This window comes from Penicillium canariense (assembly GCF_028826845.1).
Source record: "Penicillium canariense strain IBT 26290 chromosome Unknown utg000008l_segment0_segment0, whole genome shotgun sequence".
Taxonomy (NCBI): domain Eukaryota; kingdom Fungi; phylum Ascomycota; class Eurotiomycetes; order Eurotiales; family Aspergillaceae; genus Penicillium; species Penicillium canariense.
Genome location: NW_026622735.1, coordinates 2,200,676 through 2,213,579, shown reverse-complemented (window position 1 = coordinate 2,213,579; position 12,904 = coordinate 2,200,676). Strand labels below are relative to the sequence as shown.

Sequence of the window (12,904 nt, the reverse complement as noted above, 5' to 3'; positions counted from 1 at the left end):
GACCTTGGCATTGTTCGCAGATTCAAAGGGGGTATCATGAATCATTAGCATTAACTGGCTTGGCGTATTGGGTTGTTTCTTCTGTCATGGAGGATCTCATGACTGTATTATAGATATCGAATGTGAACATTTGGCAGCCACCTGTATATCCCTTGTCCATTATATTTGGCCCGCCGATCATGGCCATTAAATTAATTACGGAACTCAGTCTGCCGTCCGGTACAGGTGTGAGGATCCCAACGCTTCTTTATCTTCCATGCCCGTAGAGAAACATGTCCATTCTACTCAAACGAAATCTTGACCACTTTTGCGGGCTCCATAAATGTACCCAACACCGGAGCAACTTGGCCACCGCTGGTGCCGACATACAAAGCCTTACCATCTCCCGTCAACGCACAAGAAGTGGGCCCAGCGATCTGGGTGGAAAGCTGGCCCCCTGCAACCAGGGAGATCTGCCCGTACGGCGTGATGCGAACCACTGAATTCTGCGGGTCGGTGGCAATGTACGCGGTGCCATCCGAGGCCACGTCGAGGTTATCCGGCAAGAATCCACTGGCGATGATTTGGTAGTCACCGGCGGCGGTGGCGTCCTCGTTCACTTTGACCCGGCCGAATTCCATTCGTGTCGTGCTCGAGTAGTAAATGTAACCATCGACAAGCCGGATGCCGTTGACTCCCAAGGGAAGGGCTTGGCCTTCAGCCGGTTGCATGGTCGTGTCGTTGAGGGCAACGGCGTATTCGCCTGTCTCTGTGTTGACACTCCATACAGCGCCCTTGGGACTGTCTGCGATCAACACCATGTTCGAGCCCTTCGTAAAGGCTGCCATGCCATTCAAGGCTTGTGCCTCGGGAAGAGCGGCGATTTGTGACACCGCCGCCGACTCGGCTACCCGCTCAGTATCACCACTCCCGTCAGCATTGTTGAAGTCGATCTTTTGAACCGAAAATGATCCCGGAGTGGGTTGGTATGTCTTTGTGGAGAAGTTGCCCACGACCACGGCGAAGACGTCGTCGTCAATCTCGCTGATACCAAAGCAGCTGGTCGCGTTGGGAAACGAATAGATCAGCGTTGCATTGCCGCTTGTGTCCACAGACCAGACTTCCGGTGTATCCAAACGCGTGAGGAGAACGCTCCCGTCAGATCGTAGAGCAACGTTGTCGATCCAGGAGCCATTGTCGGGGAATTGGTAAATAGTTTCCACCGTCACCTTGGGCTTGTCGTTGCTATATGGACTTCCGGACTGGGCGAACAAGAGCGGCAACGAGGCCAGGGCCTGTGGAAGGGCAACTAAAAGGCCAATCCAAGTGGCGTGGAAGTGCATTTTGATAAGACTGGATGCGAAGGGTGGACGCGCGGACATAGCGAGGGATGTGCTGGTGGGACTATATATGATGGTCGGACCCATGCTTCCATTCTTGATGTCCATTTACATTCCACCATGCCGGTGTTTACTTTGATTAGAGCCACCCCTACATTCCACACGCGCGGCTTTTACCTGGCGAGAATACGATGTAGTGCGCAGACAAGGTGATAATACAATGGGAAATATTCACTGTTCAATCCTGAGCTTACGTGAAACCCAGAAAGGGAGAAGGAGAAAAATCGAAGGAGACAGTCTTGGGACGGTGGGACGATTCGAAGGAGGTATCTATCAGCATACACACGCCAATAGAATAAGAAAATCTCCGAGGAATTTTGGATTTTCTGACGTGCCACCCGACAAAATGGGAAGGTGGCAGATTCGACGCCGATCCTGAAGGAAACTGAATCCACTGGTGAAATTTTTATTGTAGATGTACATAAGAGATAGGCAAGCGGGGGCGTGACGGATCAGGTCTCCAGGGGGCGCAGAATCCAAGGCAGTCGTTCTAAACAATATTCTTATTCCAGACATAAATGTCAAAGGTTTAGTTACCGTAATCTCTCTCAAAATAAAGAATGAAGTCTGAGACTCCATCATAGATGGCATTTTCTTTCCTAAAACTAACCAAATTCTTAATACAGTAAAAGAACGCCCTCCAGACTGGGAGAGCCACCATGATAGTCGAGTGAAGGCGACGACATTCAGCGCTCAGGGCATTCTGTTTTCTCTCAGTGGTTCCATAACACAGAAATCGCCTTTCTTCTACAATATGTCTCAACTGTCCTCCTTCCCAATGGTAGATCTAAATCCAATCCGGAGTATCGTCTTCCATCATGAAGTAAACAGAGTTCGATGGCGGATCAAATCTCCCCTCAATCCCTATTCATCTCTCCAATCAAGAAAATATAGCTAGCGAGCAGAAGTCTCAGGCGAGAGCACCTAGTTTGACATCGTAGATACTCGCGTCTACCACCTCATACGACTTGAAGTCCCGAGCCTTGAGTTCCTTCTTCGAGAAGAGCATGTTCAACTTCTCAAAAGTCCGGTTTTCTTAGTCTCAGAGAGACGGAACCAGGCCCAAATCCAGAAGAAAATGATGATGCCACCGGTCAGGAAACCCGTCTTTCCCTTCCAGTTACCCTTAGTGGGGTTGAGAATGTAAGGCCCTACGAAGTAATTTACCAACAGGGACAGATTATACGCGTTCCTGGCAAGAGCGACTCTTTTGGCACGCAGGCGCGTCGATGAGACCTCGCCGACGAGAACATAGGCAGATGGACCGACGGTGAGCTGGTAACCACAGTTCCAGACGAGGAAGAGCGCGGAGGATGCGTAGGGGGCTAAGGCGACGAAGCCCAGCAGGAACATGATGAGACTCATGAAGGCGAGACCGCAAAGGTAATAGACGGCGACGGCCGAAATTGGCGACAAAGGCGACGGAGATGAGATTGAAGAGCAGATGGAGACCATTTTGACCGACGATCATCTTGTACGCATCCTGGGACGTGAGACCGGCCAGCTCGAAGAAGTAGGTTGAGTAGGACTTCCCCGAATAACTTGAGTCGAACAACCCAAGCAAAGCACATGTGCAACTCCAGGTCAATCGATCGAATCGATTGATCACCGTTAGACATCAGATAGCATTTGCCGGCCCCGCACTTTCTGCCTTTTGGCTAAACTGCCAGACCCTAGAAAGTCAAAGAAACGAGTCTAACCTGAACTCAATTCGTGTGCCAACTCTAGTAGAATATCCAGTTGCCGATGCTCCGCATTGGGAAAAGCCATTAACGCCAGGGACATTTCTCCTCCAATCGAACGAGGGAGAGGTGCGAGAACACGAGCTTGGCCAGACTCCGCTATCTCCGCTCCTTCCCATGCTCTCCGATGTCTGTTTCCGTTTGTGTTCGGTACACCGGAGCAAATAATGATCATCGGACCCCCACAGACTAGCCATAGACTCATTCAGCCAATCTTCAGCTTCAGGTCTGTCCAATTTTCAAGCTCCGGGTCTAAATAGGCCAATGCTCGTATACAAGTCACGCCAGTCGGTAGATCGCGAGCTTAGTACGTATCGCAAGGAGGCAATGGAGGAATTCCATTGGTCGTTCTCTCTTCTCACTACGGTCGAATGATACCTTTTCTAAAAAATGAGCACAGACTGGTCTATTTGAAACGAAACTGGTATACGGAGACCCAAATAATCTAGTCTATGATACCCACGGGAAGAAACGAAACATAATTCACCGGCGCAAGTTCATCTCCATCCGGTGTACCCACAATCGTAAGCACATCGCCTTCATGCACCTGTACACCTTTGAAGTAGATGCGAGTCGCTGAATGACCATCGCGAAGATCCGAAAAGTCATGTAGCAGGTGCTTCCCCAGATCACCAGCCCAGTTTCCGATAAGCCGTTTCTCGCTGCTCCCGTCACCCCCGAGGAACAACTGGTATTGAGACGTGCCTCCGAGGTGATCATAATAATTTACCGCAATATTGTAAACTCCGACCGGGAAAGTAACAGCCCACGTGGCAGTCCCCAGAGCGTTGTTGGACTCGGTGATGATTGCATGACCTCCAAATGCTGCTTCGAAGGGGGTGATAGGGACGACCTTGTACCCGCTCAGTTGCATATCCTGGGCCTTGACGCGCCATTTGTAGCTGCCGACTCGGTGGTGCTCGTCGGGAATGCCGCATTTGGCGAGGTAGAAGTTGCAGATAGAGTCGCGCCACACGAGCGCGTGGCCTGCCTGGTAGGTCAAGCGGAATAGAGTGTGCTCGAACCGGTGGTCATCAATCAATCCACGCAATGCTTCCCAGCGCACAGGGAAGGTCTGGGCGTTCTGGGCGCCATCATAGTGGGCATCGTAGAAATGTTGAATCACCGTCTTCCCGGACTTCAGCCGGCGGGTGTATCGCACGTGGTGGAACCAGAGAAGAAGCTCGTCTGGAGTGGTCTCCGGGTTCTCGAATATCTTTGCCACCTCTGAGGGATACTGACCGGAATAGCCAGTCCCAGTAGCTGTGGTGCGGTCCATACCGATGGCATGGGCATCTGCACGCGTCCACTGACCCCATCCGTTGCCGTCCATGGCAGCAGGGCTCGGCCCATAGTGGCAAGTCTTCACGATATCGCACAATGTCTGGATACCTAGGTTGCCGGAATAGTTTTCGTATGTGGGCCACGATTCCATCGAGAGTTGGGTAACGGTATCGACGACAGTTGGGTGGTGGCTAAAGGTGAGTCGCGTCCAATCTTCAATCACAGCCCTTTCATCGCTGGTGGGATCCCAGCAGTAACGACCGTACGCGTATAGATTTGACATGGCCAGGTGGCTACCCAGCCAGGTAGAGTCATTGCCGACATTGACAACAGCTGCGTAGCCACTGCGCTTCCAGTTGAACCGCTCCCCCGAGACGACATCCCGGACCAAGCTTTGCTGCCCATCAATGCGGAGATCAAAATCGAGAATCGTCTTCCACAGTGGAGGCAGGTAAACAAGATGACTCTGCTGACCCAAATATTCTTGAGCGACTTGGAACTCGATGATCACCTGAGTTCGTCGCAGGTGAGCAAGCAGAGGAGATGGAGGTTCGCGGATCTGGAAATCAATCGGACCGTACTTGATCTGGACCAGCACGTTGTCCTCAAACACATCGTCCAATCCTTCAAAGAACTCAACAGCGGCGTTGGCGCGATCATTCTTCCAGTTCGATTCGTCGAGGTGATGGTTATAGACGAAGGCACGGTACATCACAATTCCGTCTCCATGGGGCTTGAGGGCCCTGGCAAACAGATTGGCTCCGTCAGCAAGCGTGCGACCGTACGTTAGCGGACCCGGTTGGCCCTCTGAGTTTGCCTTGATCAGATATCCCAGCATGTCCGGAACCTTTTCGTATAGCTGGGTAGTGATATCGTTCCAGAAGCTCACCACATTCGGGTCTAGCGGATCCGATGTCGACAGGCCGCCAAGTTCGATCGGGGTATCAAAGTACAGTGCAACTCCGATTCTCACACCCCAGGGCCGCATGACATCTGCTATCCGGCCAAGCCCCTTGAGGTTTGTCGGATTCAGAAGGTTGCAGTGCGAATTAACGTTGTTCACGATAATGCCATTCAGCCGAACGGAGGCCATCAGACGCGCAAACTGTGCTACCCTGGTAAGGTCATCCAGAACGGCGCCATCTTTGAAGAAGATGGATGGTCCCGCGTAGCCTCGCTCAATCGTCCCATCCAGGTTATCCCATTGATTCACCCAGCGGATCGGAGCGCTGGGGCTGCTGATGTAGGTCTCCGGACAGGGCTTATCCTGCGCCAGTAGCATCAGGAATTTGAAGGCACCGTAGAGTGCCCCTCGTTCATTCTCGCCGACAATCAACACATGCGCTGGACCATCGTTGCCGTCCTTTTGTGCACCCAACCAGAACCCATCTTCCTTCAATGATGAACACTCTTGGATTGTCTGAATGGCGGGGGTAGCAGATGGGAAAGTATCGACAGTTCCGACCACGATCGCCGATGCAGGAATCTGAGCAGCCTCCGGGAGCGTATTTGTGATGTCCACCTTCTGGCGGAGAATCTTGTTCAAGCCATCTTGGATTTCCTTTCCAGCCGTGTAGACGGGGCTTGACTTGGACTCGCTCAAAGCGACAATCTGCGAAAAGCGGGGATGTTTGACATTTTCAGCAGGTAGAGGCGCGTATCGCAGCCAAGCCTCGAGGCCGTCCTCGAGTGCAGGCATATCGTTGAAGCTTCAAAATGAGCGACGAGGAAAGCAAGGCGGGGATGGTCTCTCTCATGGAGCAGAGGGTTGGGCATTCCATTGTCGCCCAGTCTCTCTGCTTTAAGGCTGATCCAATTCTTGAGAATTGACTCGTCCGGCTAAATTGGACTTGAGCTCTCGACAAGCGCATGACACGCTAGTGGCTGCCTTTTGCCGTTGGAAGCATGTGGACTGCGGAGAAGAGGCGCCGTTCATCCAAGGCAATCTAGGCTACGTCTGGATCTATTCATGATGCGTGAAAATGATCTAAATCATTATAAAGCTTGAGACTCGAGTCAGGTGCTAGAGATCTTGGCGGAAAATGGATGGCTGCTTGGCATGCTTCTTCCGGGGTTCCTTTCGATTTAGCCAGGAAACCCTGAGCTTTGAGTGGTGGAAAGTTGCTGATTAGTTGTTCTCAGTCATACGCCGTCAACGGCAAATGAAGCGTAGAGTCTGTTGGCTTGCGACAAGAGTCGTATCTTTGTTAGTGCCTTCCTCAGTGGGGATGCTATATCAATTTTCTCTTTATCCAAATATAGCCTGGAATGTACCCCGGATGCGGGGTAGCGAAGCAAACATGGATCCATCAGAACGAAAGCCGAGGCTTTGCCAAGAATGCTACATAGAGACATTCAAATAGCTATACAGAGTCTATTCTCATCATGTCACACACATTTGACCTCCCGCGCTCCGTAATTAGCCTGAAGCCTCAGATTAATATTGTACTGCACCTTAATGTCTCCGCTCGCTAAGTTCAGAAGCCGAAGTAAGCATAGCATGCCGTTCCTCAACACTAACCCCATCGTCTACGGATGTTATGATGGAACCGGAGAATTAACAGAGCGAATCAATCTTGCCGCTACGGCTGTTCGTTAAGGAGGACGAGCTCGAGTTGAAATTAAGCGGGCTTACGAAGTTAGGTAGAGGACGCCTTCCTACGGGGTCAACTCAAGCCAACCAAATCAATTATAAATGGGCCTCGTCCGCTGAGAGTAGTCGAACGAGTGCCGAGTCTCTAAAGCAAAGAAATCTCGCAAGATGAAGTCCACTTTCTACTCCCATGCTCTAGGGCTTCTGGGCCTAAGTGAGGTAGCTTTCGCCGTCGCTGCTGCAGCCTCCTCCTCCTCCGTCAAAATCAACGCCGGTGCGAAGTTGCAACATGTAGATGGCTTCGGATTCTCCCAGGCCTTCACGCGTGCCGGTCAATTCCAAGCTGCTGATACCGCGATCCAGAAGCAGGCTCTTGACCTTCTCTTCAGCAAGGAAAGTGGCGCAGGGTTCAGCATCATCCGCAATTGGATACCCTCTTCCTTCGACTACACCATCGAGCCCAACAGCCCTGGCTCGGCCTCCGCTCCTCCCCAGTACCGGTGGGACGGCTGGGACGAGGGACAACTTTGGTTTACCAAGCAAGCTGTCAGCTACGGCGTCAAGACAATCTACGCCGATGCATGGAGTGCACCAGGATTCATGAAAACCAGTGGGAGTGAGGCAACTGCTGGGTAATAACTGCCATATCTTTGACGCTGAGTGCTAGAGGTCCGCCGAGGTCGCTTGATCGCTAACAGAAATACTATCTCCAGTTATCTGTGCGGAACTCCAGGTCACGACTGTGCAACTGGAGACTGGAGACAAGCCTATGCCGACTACCTCGTTCAGTACGTCAAGTTTTATGGGAATGAGGGACTCCATATCACCCATCTTGGCTTCCTGAACGAGCCTGACTTCCGGTGAGTGAGAGAACCTGAGCGCAAGGAGCTATTCCAAAAGACTTACTCTTGCTGATCGTTGCAAAATCTTTTGGTCTCACCTCTAGGGCAAGCTACTCGCAAATGCAAATCAGTCCCAACGCGTCAGAAGCCATTTCCTTCATTCCAGTTCTCCACAAAACCGTCGATACCGCGAAGTTGGATGTGAGCATCACCTGCTGCGATGCCACCGGCTGGGACAAGCAATCTAGCTACACCGATGCCCTGGTAGCTGCCGGTATGGAACATGACCTCGGTGTTATTACTGCCCATATGTACTCGAGTGACGCGACCTACCCACTCAACACCTCTCTACCGACATGGCTTTCCGAGGCTGGTGTCGGAACCAGTGTCGGTGGCTTCGTCCCCACATGGTACAATACCGGTGCACTCAACGAAGGCCTATCCTGGGCCAGTAAGATCGCCAAAGGATTTGTCGATGCCGGCCTGAGTGCTTATCTTTACTGGGAAGGCTTCGAGATTGCCCAGCAGCAGTCCGCCAGCCATCTTCTCGACACTACCGGCACCAACAATACAGTAGTACTGCAATCGGGGATCTTTCATGCCTTCAGCATGTGGTCTCGCTTTGTTCGACCGGGAGCGCACCGTGTCGATACATCCGGGGGTTCCAATCTGGCCAATGTGACCACGGCTGCCTTCCAGAACCAAGATAAGTCTGTGGTGGTGATTTTCACAAACACCGGCTCTGCGGACCAGCCGACTGATCTTGTAGTTCCTGACCACAAGGCTGGAAGCAGTGCAAAGGCTTGGCTGACCGACAACACGCACAAGGTGGAGCAAACTAGTGTCGGTCGCGTTCGTGGTGATTCTATTCAAGTGACCATCCCCGCCCACAGTGTGGTCACTGTCAAGTTCCCTTAATTGTTCTCAGCCTGTACAACGTAATTTGAGCGGTAGGGCTTTCATAGCCCTCGTTGTACCCGCAATGGTTGGATATAACCAATCTCGTTCGCTGAAAACTTGCACATGTATGTACCGTTTCATGTTAGGTATTGTCTAGGTATACTTGAAAGTTGCTTCGTTTCAGGTTGACTTTAACCTTTCAAAATAGCAACACTGGCGGGCGCTGCTCACGTCAACATCCTTTATCAGAGCAAGAGCCATGCGGCTCGGCACAGTGAAGAACAGACGTGCTGCTAGGAAGCACCCGCTCCTCCTTCTCGTAGGCTTTAGGTCACATGAAGGCAAAATAAGCAGAATAACAAGGCCTTGCCGTATCCTCTGTATACCATCACAGCCTACATCCTAAGCCACCATATACCATCAGAGTGAAGGGGCCCCATAGCTGGGGACTAGCCCAGTCCACCATAGAAAGTAGCGATTTCTGGAACTCCAGGCTGTCCCTGCCATTTGGACAACTTTTTAAAAAGTGTCCGTGCAGTCATCAAGATGCTCCGCCTCGTTGCATCTATCTATCAGCTCATCAAGAACGCGTGTAGTCTTCTGCTCTTCCATGCGCATAAACTCAAGCCGGGCCTGTCGCTAGCTCTCTTCAAGAGAGAGCCGATTGTCCCTCTTCAGACTTTGATAGAACATAATCATGAGAATCATGGAGGCAAAGACATTAAACTCAATTAATCCACCTAGATACGCCTGACAGCCTGTACTAAGCACGACGTGCGTGAAACCCACTAGGTCGCTTCCTGATGTGGCCTGGCCAAGTCTACTTAGACAAGCGGCGAAGACGATGAGATTGGCCGTACTGCGGCTCATGGGTAGATCCAAGACGCTGAATTCTTTTGGCAAATGAGATCCATGCAAGCAGCGAGTACTCTGGGTCCGTATATCCGGGTGTGCTGATGCGCAGGATTGACGATAAGCCTCGAACGTGATCTCGGAATTTATCGCGAGATAGGTTCGAACATTCAATTGGCTATTGATGGTCAGTGAAAGGGAGTCCTCATCTAGTCATTGAAGAAGCAAAACATATACCTATGTAGAGAACAAGTTGGCCAGCTGAAGAGCCTCTACTGCCGCCTAGGGAAGCCGTTCTTCCAGTGCGATATCAGGATCATTTGAAGAGTTTCCCCGCTCGTTTAGGCTCTTCGCGAACACCGACATGCTTAGGAATGCCGTTTTTGGTGCTCGTTGCATCAGGTGATACAACGCTGTGAGGCTCGGTGTCTATGACACTGCTGTGTGTTGGATGAGGGGCCGATTGTTGAAGGGCAGCATAGAGAATGGGAATACGTTTTAAGCGCCGAAAGACTGAGGAGATAATATAGCGTTTGTGCTGCAATGTCGAAAGGAATAATGATCGCCTCTACGCGTTTGCTGTAATAGTTACTCAATACACTGTTATGCTTTTGAAACTCCATCTCCCTAGAAAGATACAGTTAACTAGACCTCGCCAAAGACCGCTTGGGACCGGACCAGACCGCGGACCGGACCGCACCATGCAGGGCTTGGTCCTTACTTTTGGGACCGATGGGCGGTCCTAACTTTTTTAGGACCGCACCACTGCGGGGAAAAGGGAACCTTCATGTCATCATATTATTAGAATCCAGGCCCGGACATCCTAGCCAGCTTAGTTACCTCATTCCAAAAGTGCTCCTTGCTGAGTTCCTGTCGGTGCTGTCTCGCTTCTTGCACCCCTATCGGCCAACTGTCCGTTTCCTTGAGGATCCCATCCACTAGTTCCCGAGGCAATCCTGCCGAGGAGGTAAGGTCGTTGCCCACCTCTTGTGCCCACCAGTGGTGCTGTTGTGGCGGAACATTGCGGGTGGAGCACACCCGGTAGTGCGGGTCGACCAGGTACAGCTTGATATAGCGATAATGTCCCGGGCGAGTCGGATCGGCCAGCTGGAATGGTTCGACCCGGTGCTCTAGGACGCTGGGAAAGGTGACCAGTCGCCCCTGCGGGGTCGCGACAGACCCGGTGCACTGGTACGACCGAGTGCCGTGATAATCAATCGAAAGGTCTCTCCATGAGAACCCCAGGATCGCCGTTAGAGCCCCATACTCCTTTTCCCTGGTTCCGTACCGGTGGGCTGGTAGATTACGCCAATCGTAGTCCACGCCTGCTTTATATCGCTCCTCAGAATATTGATAAAAGCATCCGTGAAGGGAGGTGTACTGGCGAAATGCGATGCGGGCCTTGGTGATATTGACCACGTCATATGCGAAGACGGCCACAGCTGCGATATGCTGGTTTAGCTGGCCTTCGAGCTGCCACGTATCGCTAGAGTAGTTAGGGGTCTGAGGGGTGAGCTCGATGTTCTCCATCTTCACGATGACCTGTAGACCTTGCTTCCGAAAGATGTCCTGGAGAGTGATTTTATAGGGGGTGTGGGGTGGGATGACGGGCTGGAAGGGCCGCCCATGGGTTGGCCAGTTTTTCCGATGGCGCACAATGTCGATAATCGCTTTATCGTTGTGCCGGCCAGCCTTCCAGTCCTCATATGAAAAGGCAGTCCCTGGCTCCGGATGCTTGAAGCGTATCACCCGCTTCACTTTTTGCCTCAACATGTCCCACGGCGACTTTAGCCCCTGCGCCCAGTCGTCGGGGACCTTAACCGGGATATTCGATTCATCCTCCGGGAGCTCAAGGTACTCCTTGGCCTTCTGCCACAGGTCCGAGTCCGGAGGAGGCAACTCCATATCTTCTTTGCCTGCAACATGCGTGAACATGGACAGCTCTTTCTGCGCCTGCAGGTACTTCTTCCTACCCTTCTCTGTCGGATCATCCTTGCTGCTCTGCAACATTTCCTGGGCTTCGTAGTACTGCCGTTTCTCGCTTTCCGAAGGTACCCTAAACGCGAGGGCCCATTCCGGAAGTTTATTCACCCATTCAACCCCGTGTGTGATGATTCGTAGAGGAACAGGGCCCAGTTGTCCATTATTCATATCATTGTGCCAACCACGCTGTCCCTTCACCAGACAATCGTTCCACGGCTTGATTGCTAGGGACACGAGTTTCTCGATGGCCTGGTACAGCCCCTGGTGGGCTGGATGTAAGTTATTAATGTATGAGGTAATATGCACCTCCGTTCCAGACTCTTGGAGGAACTCCACCTCGCATGGAAGACATTGGTAGTTCGAGCTCCAGCAATAAAACTCGGACCTTGACCCTCCATGAGCATGGGGGAAATCCCCATCGAGAAATCACGACTGTCATCTATAAGCTTCTGCAAATCCTGGGCGTCCACCCGTCTGTCGAAATGTTTTGGCGCGACTGTCGCATTGTTGTAGGAGCCCAGGATGTTGTGTAGGTCCACTTTCCCTCCGTCGGTTAAGACCAGACTTTTTCCGTATGTCAAAGGGTATAATAACGGATCGACGAGGTGTAATATCCGGCTTGACGACCGCCGATATAGATTCCCTTGCTCCTGCTCCTTCTCCTCATCCTCCTCCTCCTGCTGCTGCTGCTGCCGCCGCTCCAGAAGAACGGGAAGAACCTCCCGCCTAAACGCCTCGCTGAGAGAGCTTAGGGTTGCCGTATCCGATTTACATACGCAGGAACCTATGTCCAACACCCGAACATGTGAATTTTGTTCGCGGAAATAGATAGCTTTATCCTGAAGCTCCTTTACACACCAAGCCCACGCCCTTTCGCTCATTAGGGGCGTGCTAGCGAAGGCCTCTTTTCGCCACTCGTCCACGACAACCTGCTTGTTGAAGATATCGAGATGCCAGTCCGGCCGGTCGGTGAGTTGGTCCATCACAGCGACCATGGCCAACTCGCGGGCTGTCACTGCGGGGGCTTGTCGCCATTCCACTATGCCGTGCGCAAAGCGCGCGTCGCATGGGAGTTCATAGTGGATGGGGATGTCGTTGAAGCCAGGGACTCGGAGCGAGTTGTGGCCGCTGTTGTCGAAGGTAATGATGGGGAAGGAGAAATCAGATTGTTCGTCTGTTTCATTGAAGGTGTCGTCCATCATTGTATCTGATGGGGTGAAGTATGTATGAATCTTTGGAAAAGTTAGTATTAGTCGCTGTCATGGCGTAGCCTGATAGGTAGTTGCGTAACTATGTATATTGGTCCTGGGCATGCCAAGGCGGTTGACA

General features: G+C 51.9%; 5 protein-coding genes across 5 annotated transcripts; 1 reads left to right on the top strand and 4 right to left on the bottom strand.

Annotated features, from left to right (window-relative positions):
- Nucleotides 1-281: 281 nt before the first annotated feature.
- On the bottom strand, nucleotides 282-1,322 carry N7482_010728 (uncharacterized protein; the record flags this gene model as incomplete). Its single annotated transcript, XM_056692852.1, has 1 exon — nucleotides 282-1,322. The coding sequence occupies one exon, from the start codon at nucleotides 1,320-1,322 to the stop codon at nucleotides 282-284; it is 1,041 nt and encodes a 346-aa protein (XP_056538809.1).
- A 1,068-nt stretch (nucleotides 1,323-2,390) lies between these two features.
- On the bottom strand, nucleotides 2,391-2,834 carry N7482_010727 (uncharacterized protein; the record flags this gene model as incomplete). Its single annotated transcript, XM_056692851.1, has 1 exon — nucleotides 2,391-2,834. The coding sequence occupies one exon, from the start codon at nucleotides 2,832-2,834 to the stop codon at nucleotides 2,391-2,393; it is 444 nt and encodes a 147-aa protein (XP_056538808.1).
- Nucleotides 2,835-3,566: 732 nt separating this feature from the next.
- On the bottom strand, nucleotides 3,567-6,104 carry N7482_010726 (alpha-glucuronidase A; the record flags this gene model as incomplete). The annotated part of the gene is made up of 1 exon (XM_056692850.1): nucleotides 3,567-6,104. One exon carries the CDS (start codon nucleotides 6,102-6,104, stop codon nucleotides 3,567-3,569), a length of 2,538 nt encoding a protein of 845 aa, XP_056538807.1.
- A 1,062-nt stretch (nucleotides 6,105-7,166) lies between these two features.
- Nucleotides 7,167-8,758, top strand: N7482_010725 (glycoside hydrolase family 5 protein; the record flags this gene model as incomplete). Its single annotated transcript, XM_056692849.1, has 3 exons — nucleotides 7,167-7,630; nucleotides 7,712-7,858; nucleotides 7,945-8,758. 3 exons carry the CDS (start codon nucleotides 7,167-7,169, stop codon nucleotides 8,756-8,758), a joined length of 1,425 nt encoding a protein of 474 aa, XP_056538806.1.
- Nucleotides 8,759-9,908: 1,150 nt separating this feature from the next.
- N7482_010724 (DUF4246 domain-containing protein) lies at nucleotides 9,909-12,777 on the bottom strand (the record flags this gene model as incomplete). Its single annotated transcript, XM_056692848.1, has 3 exons — nucleotides 9,909-10,160; nucleotides 10,433-11,895; nucleotides 11,961-12,777. 3 exons carry the CDS (start codon nucleotides 12,775-12,777, stop codon nucleotides 9,909-9,911), a joined length of 2,532 nt encoding a protein of 843 aa, XP_056538805.1.
- Nucleotides 12,778-12,904: the final 127 nt, after the last annotated feature.